This window comes from Hesperophylax consimilis, chromosome 13, assembly GCF_061612785.1.
Source record: "Hesperophylax consimilis isolate HC1 chromosome 13, BYU_Hcon_1.0, whole genome shotgun sequence".
Lineage (NCBI taxonomy): Eukaryota > Metazoa > Arthropoda > Insecta > Trichoptera > Limnephilidae > Hesperophylax > Hesperophylax consimilis.
This window is the reverse complement of record NC_142848.1, coordinates 21,850,830-21,863,421: the sequence shown is the minus strand read 5'-3', so window position 1 is coordinate 21,863,421 and position 12,592 is coordinate 21,850,830. Positions and strand designations below refer to the sequence as shown.

At 34.0% G+C, this 12,592-nt stretch overlaps 1 protein-coding gene across 1 annotated transcript in view; it reads left to right on the top strand.

Moving 5' to 3' along the window:
* LOC149418599 (A disintegrin and metalloproteinase with thrombospondin motifs adt-1-like) overlaps positions 1-12,592 on the top strand; it is a 135,282-nt gene that overhangs the window by 120,622 nt on the left and 2,068 nt on the right. Inside the window, exons 13-16 of the mRNA XM_089638868.1 lie at positions 1,335-1,595; positions 2,091-2,202; positions 2,341-2,489; positions 3,190-3,388. Coding sequence (XP_089494994.1) covers positions 1,335-1,595; positions 2,091-2,202; positions 2,341-2,489; positions 3,190-3,388 — 721 coding nt within the window. The remainder of the gene's footprint in view (positions 1-1,334; positions 1,596-2,090; positions 2,203-2,340; positions 2,490-3,189; positions 3,389-12,592) is intronic.

Below are 12,592 nucleotides of genomic sequence, written 5' to 3'. Positions count from 1 at the left end.
TTTATTTATTATTATTATTATAAAACGAAGTAACTATCCGCATCTGTCTATTTGTGCACTTAGTTCCTCTAAACTACGCAACGGATTTTAATAGGGTTATCACTATCATTTAGAGAATATCTTCTGAAAGATTTATATATATATTTAATACATACATATTTTAGTTATAGAAAGTAAAGAAAAGTAGATGTTTTGTAATCAAGTCGAAAAAAATATATTTTCGGGCGCTTACATTGATAACGCTGGCTAAAACCTATGAGATATATCAAAATAATGTACTACGGAATTTTATAACTTGAAAAAAGTCTCATAACCTCAAAACTTTACCCCAAACCCCCGATCAACACCGGATACACGTCTAATAAATTGAAAAAAAAACCGAGATGAAATAAAAATAAATACAACAATAAAGGCGGTAACGACAAAAAATAAATAACAAAATTATGAGATACGGTTGTTTAATGAACTCTGTTTTGTAATGGTATTGTGTATTACAAATATTTGATGCTTTGTTTGCTAGTAGGTACATAATATTGAAACAGGTTATAATTAATAGATATTTGTAAATTAATAAACCTAAGAATATTCATGTTCTCAGGGCCGGCCCTGAGCCAAACAGCGCCTGGCACGAGTAAACTTTTAGCGCCCATTGTCAAAACCAGTAGACTCCTAGGAAGGTGATAACTGTTTTCAATAATATTCGGATGATTATTTAATTTTTTTGTGTAGAACTGTTTATATGAAAAAGGCTCAGTCGTTATGTGTTAGGACTGTTAGGCATTATCAGCGCCATAGCGGCTTGGTAATACGGCGCATGGTGTGGACTACTCCAATTGTGCCTGCATAGGGCCGGCCCTGCATGTTCTTCATCATATTAGATGAAAGTTGTTAAATTACTGTCTTGAAATGGTGTTTAGATTTGAATGTATAATATTATCTGATTTTTTTACGGTTTTGGATACATATATTTCTTTGGGTAAACGTAACATGCATTATAATACGTTCATAGATGGCGCTAATTTAATTATTTGGATTGCATCACCGATACAATATTGTATAAATATGCCTTTCTTGAGAGAATTGAGTTTTTATACAGACAAAACTATTTATTCATATGCATATCTGTATGTACATGCGCAAACAAACAATTCATCGTAATATTTTAAAGCTTATCATGCAAAAAGTGTTTTTTTCCTAAAATAATAAAATTAACGCCATCTATGAAAGAGCAGATTATGAAATCTTTTAAGCATACCCTTAATATTTTCATGGCAGGTAACTTCGGCAACCAAACTGGAATAAAAACTTAATATTGATAATTATTCTTCTTCTAGGAGTTCAGATGTTCCAATTCCGAAGAGCCAGAATTTTCGAGCAGTCTTGGCCAGTGTGCCCGGGACATCGAGGAGTCGTCATCAGCATCCTCCTCGACCTCCGTCAGCAGCGGGCCCTGGAGGAGGTCCAGCGGACCGCAGTGGCTGCAGGCAAGCGGCTGTCACTACCACTGCGTCTCCCCAGGGTCCGGGATCCGACTGGTCAAACAGAAGGGTACAGCTCCGAAGAACAGCATACAACTGTGTAAACCAGATGAGATTGTGAGAACACAGCACTTTTTTAACATTTCTTACCTTCTTAGCAGTGTAAAATGTATTACATATGTGTATGTATTATTGGATATATGTATCAGAAAAATCATTTTGTCTAAGCAATGTAGATTCCATTGCAAGGTTCATTCCCATTCCAAGATACAGTTATTAGTGCGGTTGAATTCAGTCCCTGCGGAGGAACGTTCGATCCTCGTTTTTTACAGTTTTTTTTTTAAACAATTATTTTCTTTGTACATGTGAAAAGGTACTTCTAGGAATCCTCTTATTCACTGAGTTTACAATTGAAATTTATTTGATTTATATTGATTTATTTCTGATTCAGTAACAAATCAATATATCTCATTTAATCACCAATTTCATTTAATTTACTTTATTTTAGGATACTCAAAGTGATTTTTAACAGTCTATATAAAATATTAGAGCCGTTTGATATGACTATGTTATCAGGATATTTTAATTAATGCTTTATTTATTTGTTTACAGGGATGTGGACATCTGAAAACTCCGCACGAGCATGCCACGTTTGTGTGCACAAAATACAAAGAGAGAGTGAGAAGATTATCCGGAGTTGGAATGCAAATATCACCTGCAGTTGGTAAGACTTACTTATAAATTATTATGCAATTATTAATCCACATCCATCGCGTTTGAAATTTATTATTGTTTCAGTAATAAAATTTCATTTGTTCAGTTTTTTGTTTATAATTTGTTGTGTTTTATTGACAATGTACAGAAGATCCTGACAGGCCGTGTCGTATAGCTTGCCAAGACGAGGCTGTGACTCGCCGATTCTACTTAGTTAACGGCCAGGAGGGATGGTTTCCCTTCGGAACGTCGTGCAGTAAAACCAAATCTGCCTATTGCATCAGTGGGAAGTGTTTGGTAAGAAATTTTTTAATTAAACAAGGATAGTGCCAAAACTGAAGACGTTTCAAGGAAGTCTTTTGCCTTTGAATTTCCGAGCTCCCGTGACCTTATACCTCTGTAATGTGCTGAGGGTAAAAGTCCCATAAACAGAAAATTCAACGTAATAATACATAAACGTCCAATTTTTGGCACTTGAGATATTAAACAAAGTCGGATTTTCATCAATTATCAATGAAAAGAGAACTTTACCATAATTTGTTATCTATTTATTCTTCTTCATTTTATTATAATAAATAATTAACCGTGTCAAGCATACAGCTTGACACGGTTAACTTTAGAGGCTGCAGAGGAGAAACTGTTGAATGAAAAAAATATTTTAAAACCACTTTTTAACCACAAAACATCTAGGGTTAAACAACTGCAAATTTTATCGTGTCCAACTGTAATATGTATATAGTTTTCGGCATTCAAATTAATTTCTTTACTTCCTTAATTTCTTATTCAACAATAATTTTGTTTTTATTGACAGTATTTTCAATAGACAATAACAAAAAAGAAATAAGATATTGGCCATAATTTAATTGAAAAGATTTACCTAATATGAAATGAACTAACATTGCTAAATGAATCTTCCAAGGAATAATATTTCTATTTCTCCATCTGTGTATTTATGCTGTAATTATTTTATATCATTTACATGATTGTTTTATTGTAGGAATTTGGTGAAGATAATACTCCCTTGTCAGAATCTGAGTTCACTCTTCCGTTGCTCCCTCGAAACAACAAAACCTCTGCATTAAGGATGAGGATGAGGAATAGAAGAAGTATGGACAAACGTGATAACCCTATTAGAATACGAGTCACCCTGGACCAAGCGCATCTAGATGACATCATCTCAACATTGAATTTATCTGGTAGGTACTTACTTCAAGACATTTTACGTGCATACATTAGTGTGCGTGGAACATAATAACCATAATAATAACCTAGAACCAGTGGCGCCATACTGCAAAAATGAAAATCGGTATATTTGAGTGAAAAATTCGGAGAAAAATAATTTCCCACATATTTTCAAAACCGTGAGGGGGTAGGATGGCTGGAGAATTTTCGATTAGAAACTTTGATGAATTTTTTATGAATATTAACTGCATTCTGTAGATTTTCAAAAATTTCTATAGATTTTAGAAAATTTAGGTACATTTTTAGAAAATTTCGATTGATTTTCACAAATTACGGTAGATTTATCACAAATTTCGGTAGATTTTCCACAACTATCGGTAGATTTTGGCCGAAATTGGTACATATACCGAAATTTCGGTAGGTATGGCATCGCCCCCTGCCTCCAACTTCTGACATTCCCCATGCATTCTGATGGCAGTATGCTATACTAGCCATGGATCTAAAAAGCCCTGGACAGAGCATTAGTGCGATTTTGTATGAATGGCATTGAAGCCAATCTTGCATGACTAACTTTTGTTAAATATGTAAGCAAAGTGGTGCATATTTTATTTTATTTTATTTATTTATTAACGGACATCGTCCAAATTACAAAATAATAACACGAAAACAATAAAATGAAAAAAAAAGGATTAGACAAAGGTACATGAAAGCAAAGACATAAGGCAGATATAATATAAGAAAATAAAGTGACAAGTCGAATCAAGTCAAGACTACGCCGTGGGTCAGGACCACGGGACACTTATAATATTCCGTCACTTGTTTAGCGACCGGCAAAAATCATTCAGACTTATTCCAAAGAAGTTAAGGTTTTGACTTGAGTTGACCATTTAATTTTTATTTTTTATATATTCAATAATATTGTTATTGGGTTTATAAAAACAGTTTATTTTTAAACAAGTTCTGCTGTGTAATTATTATTACGCGTGACAGCTGTTTCGCCCTCTGAAGGCATTATCAAACTGTGGGTAGCCCACTTACAGACGATACATTTATATTATTTCTAGGTAGGTATTTTAATTTCAATTACTGATTTCTTAATTGATTTTTGAGTAAAATATTAGAAATTATTAATGGTTATTACCCCAGCAAAGTTTCCCCAATTAGTGTAATGTTTAAATTTGACTGAATGTCTTAATGTTAGTTATTCCCAAACGATGACTCATAGGGTTATTTTAATAGCATAATTAAGTACTTCATAGTGTACTCATATTTGCCCTAGGTTTGAAGATATCTAGTAGGGGTGAACGAATTATATTTGTTTGTTCATTAATTAGAATAGCTTTCGGATTATTAGAGTTTTTGTTAATTTCTAACTGTTCTAAAAGATTCAGTTTACGGCCTTTATTTTGAACGTGTAACGGAGTTGGTTTATTATTATCATTAAGTGAGTGATTTTCATCTAGGAGATGTTTGGCAAATTGAGATTGCATTTTATTATTATTTTTAAAAGATCTAATATGTTCTTTGAACCTAGTGTTAAAGGACCGGCCCGTTTGTCCAACATAAACAGCGTTGCATTCGTCACACTGGAGTTTATAAATGCCACTATTTTGTAATTTGAGTACCTTACTTTTTGAGTTTTTAAGAGATGATCCTAAGTTATTATTTGTGCGGAAGGCAATATCTAAGCCACACTTTTTGAGGACTTTGGCAATTTTATTAGATGTCTGTCCGATGAATTCTAAACACCCGAATTTATTATTCGTCTTATTATTAGTCGCTGGGTAAATTAATTTAAGGTTATTTTTGTGTTTGTTATTATTAATTATTTTTTCAATGTCTCTACCCTTGAAGCCATTATTTTTAGCAATAGTTAGGATTGTATTTTTTTCCTTCTCGTATGCTTTCTTGTCGAGTGGGATGTTATTAAGCCTATGTACCATTGAGTGGTAGGCAGATAATTTATGTGACCATGGGTGTAAAGATTTATAATTAATGGTCGTATCTGTAAACGTAGGCTTACGGAAAATTTCAAACGTATGTTTATTATTTTCTCTACCGATTGTTAGGTCTAAAAAATTGATTTTATTATTACACTCTCTTTCAACCGTAAAGCAGATTTTACGGTTGATGGAGTTAGCAAATGTGACAAAAAGATCTAATTGTCTGTTGGTACCTTTCCAACAGACCAAAATGTCGTCAACATAACGAACATAGTAAATGATGTGTTTGTTAAAGATTGAATTTAAAATTTGTTTTTCAATGTAATCCATAAATATTTCTGCAAGAAGTGGACTGAGGGGCGATCCCATTGGTAATCCGTCGTTTTGTTGATAGAATTTATCGTTAAACTCGAAGTAGTTAGTTTCCACACAAATTTTAAATAGATCGAATAATTCTTTTTTAGTAACTGGGTTTATATTAGATTCGTCTAAAATATCTTCAATGATTTTAAGGCATTCTTGAATAGGGATATTGCTAAAGAGACTGACCACGTCTAAAGATATGAACTGGCAATTGTGCGGTAGATTTATGTTTTTTATTTTGTTTACAAGTTCGAGAGAATTTTTAACGCTATGTTTTGGGTAGAATTTAGTATGTTGTTTGAAAAGAAAGTTAAGTTTTTTGGCGAGTATTGTCGTTGGGGCGTTTATAAAAGAAACAACGGGACGTATGGGGATATTATCCTTGTGAATTTTAGGTTGTCCGTATAATGCAGGAGCCCTTGGATTCATCACCATTGCACTTTTTCTAGCGTATTTATTTGGGAATATTGATTGGCAATTATTTATTAGGTTGCGCACGTTTATTGAAATTTTGTCCGTTGGGTCCTTTTTTAAGATTTCGAAGTCTTCTGGCTTTAGGAATGCTTCTACTTTATTTAAGTAATCAATTTTGTTTAATATAACGACGGAATTCCCCTTATCCGCTTTAGTAATTGTGATAAGGGGAATTCCGTCGTTATATTAAACAAAATTGATTACTTAAATAAAGTAGAAGCATTCCTAAAGCCAGAAGACTTCGAAATCTTAAAAAAGGACCCAACGGACAAAATTTCAATAAACGTGCGCAACCTAATAAATAATTGCCAATCAATATTCCCAAATAAATACGCTAGAAAAAGTGCAATGGTGATGAATCCAAGGGCTCCTGCATTATACGGACAACCTAAAATTCACAAGGATAATATCCCCATACGTCCCGTTGTTTCTTTTATAAACGCCCCAACGACAATACTCGCCAAAAAACTTAACTTTCTTTTCAAACAACATACTAAATTCTACCCAAAACATAGCGTTAAAAATTCTCTCGAACTTGTAAACAAAATAAAAAACATAAATCTAACGCACAATTGCCAGTTCATATCTTTAGACGTGGTCAGTCTCTTTAGCAATATCCCTATTCAAGAATGCCTTAAAATCATTGAAGATATTTTAGACGAATCTAATATAAACCCAGTTACTAAAAAAAAAAAAAAAGAATTATTCGATCTATTTAAAATTTGTGTGGAAACTAACTACTTCGAGTTTAACGATAAATTCTATCAACAAAACGACGGATTACCAATGGGATCGCCCCTCAGTCCACTTCTTGCAGAAATATTTATGGATTACATTGAAAAACAAATTTTAAATTCAATCTTTAACAAACACATCATTTACTATGTTCGTTATGTTGACGACATTTTGGTCTGTTGGAAAGGTACCAACAGACAATTAGATCTTTTTGTCACATTTGCTAACTCCATCAACCGTAAAATCTGCTTTACGGTTGAAAGAGAGTGTAATAATAAAATCAATTTTTTAGACCTAACAATCGGTAGAGAAAATAATAAACATACGTTTGAAATTTTCCGTAAGCCTACGTTTACAGATACGACCATTAATTATAAATCTTTACACCCATGGTCACATAAATTATCTGCCTACCACTCAATGGTACATAGGCTTAATAACATCCCACTCGACAAGAAAGCATACGAGAAGGAAAAAAATACAATCCTAACTATTGCTAAAAATAATGGCTTCAAGGGTAGAGACATTGAAAAAATAATTAATAATAACAAACACAAAAATAACCTTAAATTAATTTACCCAGCGACTAATAATAAGACGAATAATAAATTCGGGTGTTTAGAATTCATCGGACAGACATCTAATAAAATTGCCAAAGTCCTCAAAAAGTGTGGCTTAGATATTGCCTTCCGCACAAATAATAACTTAGGATCATCTCTTAAAAACTCAAAAAGTAAGGTACTCAAATTACAAAATAGTGGCATTTATAAACTCCAGTGTGACGAATGCAACGCTGTTTATGTTGGACAAACGGGCCGGTCCTTTAACACTAGGTTCAAAGAACATATTAGATCTTTTAAAAATAATAATAAAATGCAATCTCAATTTGCCAAACATCTCCTAGATGAAAATCACTCACTTAATGATAATAATAAACCAACTCCGTTACACGTTCAAAATAAAGGCCGTAAACTGAATCTTTTAGAACAGTTAGAAATTAACAAAAACTCTAATAATCCGAAAGCTATTCTAATTAATGAACAAACAAATATAATTCGTTCACCCCTACTAGATATCTTCAAACCTAGGGCAAATATGAGTACACTATGAAGTACTTAATTATGCTATTAAAATAACCCTATGAGTCATCGTTTGGGAATAACTAACATTAAGACATTCAGTCAAATTTAAACATTACACTAATTGGGGAAACTTTGCTGGGGTAATAACCATTAATAATTTCTAATATTTTACTCAAAAATCAATTAAGAAATCAGTAATTGAAATTAAAATACCTACCTAGAAATAATATAAATGTATCGTCTGTAAGTGGGCTACCCACAGTTTGATAATGCCTTCAGAGGGCGAAACAGCTGTCACGCGTAATAATAATTACACAGCAGAACTTGTTTAAAAATAAACTGTTTTTATAAACCCAATAACAATATTATTGAATATATAAAAAATAAAAATTAAAATGGAGTTCTACAAATTAAACTTAATAACAATAAATAAATTGAGTTGACCAGTCTACACATTCTGGACAATGGTGAATAATATCCAAAATTTGTCGAATGATGGTTGAGGAAGAGCAGTTCATTATTTCTGAGTCTGTGCGAGGGGATATTGAAGGGAATGAGTTGCAGTAGAGTAGGTGAATCAATAATACCATTTATAATTTTGAAGAAGCAAATGAGGTCATTTCTTTCCCGACGGACTTCCAAAGGAGAGAGGTTTAGAGTTAGTTCAATTTCATCATATGAGTATTTGCCTTTTTCTAATCCTAGCCTCCTAGCAATCCCTCTTAAGAACCGATGTTGAACAGATTCAATGCGTCGAATGTGGACAGCATAAAAAGGAGACCAGATTACACAAGCATATTCAAGATGGGGGCGAACCAAAGAGCAGTAAAGAGTTCTAAGGGTATTTACGTTTTTGAAGTCCGAAGTGATTCTAGTGATGAAACCAAGTAGTTTGAGGGATTTATTAACGATTGCAGTTATGTGATCCTGAAAAGAATGCTTGCTATCAAGAGAGACACCAAGGTCTTTAATAGATGTAACAGTTGCTAAGCAAATATTATTAAGTTTGTATTCGAAGACAATCGGTTTTTTTGATCTATAGAAGGACATAATTTTGCATTTATCGACATTTAGTTTTAAACAATTAATTTTACACCAATCATAGAAAGAGTCGATATCCGATTGGAAAAGAAGGCAGTCATCGTGATTTTTTATTATTTTTAGAATCTTATTGTCGTCCGCAAAAAGCCAAAAGCTTGTATGAGAGAAAATACTTATAATGTCGTTTATAAATAAGTTAAAAAGAAGCGGCGCTAGATGTGCTCCTTGAGGTACGCCGGACGTTACTTCAATAATAGTAGACACAAGGTTGTTTAATTTAACTCGTTGTTTTCTATTGCTTAAGTAAGAATTAAAGAAGGATAGCAAGGGGTTTCTAATACCGATAGCATATAGTTTGGCCATAAGGATTGAGTGGTTTACTTTGTCAAAAGCTTTAGAGAAGTCGGTATATAGAACATCTATTTGTGGGTTATCTTCTAGGCCATTGACGATGGAATTGGTAAAGGATAGTAAGTTAGTAGTAGTAGATTTAACAGATCTAAATCCATGCTGTTCCTCGATCAGTACGTTTTTAAAGATAGGTGTGATTTTTTTCGTGATTATTGACTCAAATATTTTAGGAATATGGGATAATATCGATATGGGTCTATAGTTTTCTACGTTCGACTTATTGCCGGATTTGAAAATAGGTCTGATATAAGAAACTTTCCAGGAGTCCGGAAAAGTGGCAGATGATATTGACAAGTTGTATAACAAACAAATTGGCTTAGATATAGTAAATTTACATTCCTTCAGTAATATTTCTGGAATATCATCAGGACCAGTGCTTGTTTTTCTGGGGAGATTTTTTAAGGAGTTAAAGACATCTATGAGTGTGATTTGGCAATTATTTAAATCAATAGTATTAGTATAGTTGAGTGGAGGGATAGTGCACGAGGTATCAGAGTAGACGGAGGAGAAGTGTTCAGCGAAAAGGTTAGCAATGTCGAGACCGTTGGTAGCATGTTTTTCATTAAAGAACATACTTGGAGGGAGATCATTATCATCAGTACGTTTTTGTTTAACAAATTTCCAGAATTGTTTAGGGTTAAGCTTTAATTGTGTCTCGGTGAGTTCGATGTAGGATTTGTAGCACCTAACAGATTCGATTTTGGATTGTTCTCTTAGCTGAGAAAATTTTTGAAAATATGCTAAGTGTTTCGTACATTTGAATAATTTGTGTATTTTCTTTTTCTCGATTATCAACTTCTTTAGTTTCATGCTGAACCAAATGGGAAACTTAGGATGGGAATAAGTTCCTTTAGGTACAAATAAGTCTATGGCATGAGTTATACATTCGTTGAATTTAAATGTAGCATCGTTAATATTGATGTTCGATTCAAGAAATGTCCAGTCAGTTTGGGCGAGATATCTGTTCATGCTAGTATAGTCACCTTTGTTAAATTTGTAGTGGTATGTAACCGTTGATTTTAAGGTAACATTTTTGAAAGGATTAGTGAAGTTGATATCGAGTTGGTGGGTGATATTTATCTATTGGTAGTAATGAGTCCGGAGCTTCACTTACACAAACGCTAGGCGTTTTAGTAAAGATCAGGTCAAGACAGTAACCTTGACAGTTATGGATCGAGTTTAGTTGGAACATGTTCAAGTACGCAAATAGATTCATTATTATGGAAGCTTGAAGAGAAATATTACTAGGAGTTTTCACACCATGATTGTCATTAAGCCATATTACCTTCGGTAGATTGTAATCACCGCAAATAATTAATGAATCGGCATTTATGGAAATACGTTCAACAGCTTCAGTATGTGACTTGTAGATATCTGTTGAAGAGGATGGGGGAATGTAGACACAACCAATGACAAGTTTCTTGGAGCCAAGAAGAACACAAACAAATAGTTCTTCAGATACATCATTACGAGAATCAAGAATGTGGCAAGAGTATTTTTTTTTAACACATATCATGACCCCGCCACCTCTAGACTTGTTTGAAGATGAAGAGCGGTCACAGCGAAAAATATTATAATTATGCAGTCCAAGTTCGGTTGAAGCAATATTGTTTGATAACCATGTTTCAGTGAAAAATAAAAAATCATAAGGACTTATGTTTACGGAACATCTGAAGGCATTTAGTTTAGTATTGAGACCGCAAATATTTTGATAATAGGAATAAAAAATTGTATTATGTACTGGGATGACTATTCCGGTTCAGCCTAAAAAATTTACACGAGATAGTTCCCGTCTCTCAGCGGCTTGGCGGGCTGGACAATCAGGGGAGCCAGTGTTGTGTGTGGCCGGTTTCCTGAAGAACTTGCAGGTGGCGCATGATGGTGGCTTGTCGGGCGTCGGGCAAGTATCACGATTGTGTCCAGGTTTTCCACAGTGGGAACAGGTTAGCGTGTCAGCGTTACACTTTGTCGCAGTATGTCCATAGAGTTGGCAATGTCCACATTTAAGATTGTCGATCCAGTCCCTTACAGAATGTACCTGCCAGTCCATAGCTAGTTTGGAGAAGCGAATGAGGGAGTGGCGAACAGAGGGAGGAACTCGAAAGACGTGGATACACCGTCCAGTGCGAGGTCCAACTTTATGTGAGAACTGCAACTTATCTTTTAAATCATTTAGTTGTAGACCAGTTTCTTCATGAGTTTGTTGATGTATAGCCAAGGTGATGTTTTCGAGGGGTACAATTTGAGGTAAGCCGTGGATAGCTATCCGAGGAAGTTTATGGGAAGCAACGGCCGCTTTCAGACCGGCGTTGGATAGGGTCGGTGCATTGGCTAGTTTAATGGCCTCGGCATCAGTACTGGGATGCACGACTACACCTCCATTCCTAATTTCTCGTACTCCCGTGATTGTAATTCCCAATGATGATGGGTTAGTGGACGTCTTCAGTGTTTCAAGGGTATTATTAGAGGTAAGTTCCGTGTCAATATGAACGTGTGTATATTGAACTATTATTATTTTATTTTTGTGTTGGTAAAGTAACGGCTTATGATATTTTTGGGGTATTTGATGAGACAAGGAATGGGAAATGTCAATAAAAATTTAAGTAGGTTTAGGCATTTTTCATACGCCTTCCCCCCTCACCCGCGGCTACAAATTGTTCTGGAATTGCTCCATCTAGGGTTTTTAGGTCCATGACACTAGCGACACATGACACTAAATGTTGGATCAATTTCACTAGGAGTTTGATAAAATTGATCTTATTTTAGGCATACAACTCACTTCCACCGTTTTATTTCTTCAGTAGATATTGTGGATCCATATTCTGCCGGTTGGTTTTCTTTCATACATTTTTATGATAAATATTTCCTTTATTTTAATTTATGGAAATTGAAAATTGAAAAAAGAAATATTGTGTAAACTACATACGACCTTTCTGCTTTTTTGTTCTACTTAAAAAAAATTTAAAAGAATATTGATCAAAAAAACAAATTATAAAGAGTATACACGGTTTCCGGGGTAAAGTGCGCTAACTTTGGGAGATGATTCGACATGACGGTAGAAGTAAAAAATTTTCCAATTCAAAAATATTTTGCCATAAAAGAATATTTATTCTCCCCTACAAACAATTCAACTTCTTATCATAAAAACTATCTGAACCTTGAAATTTCG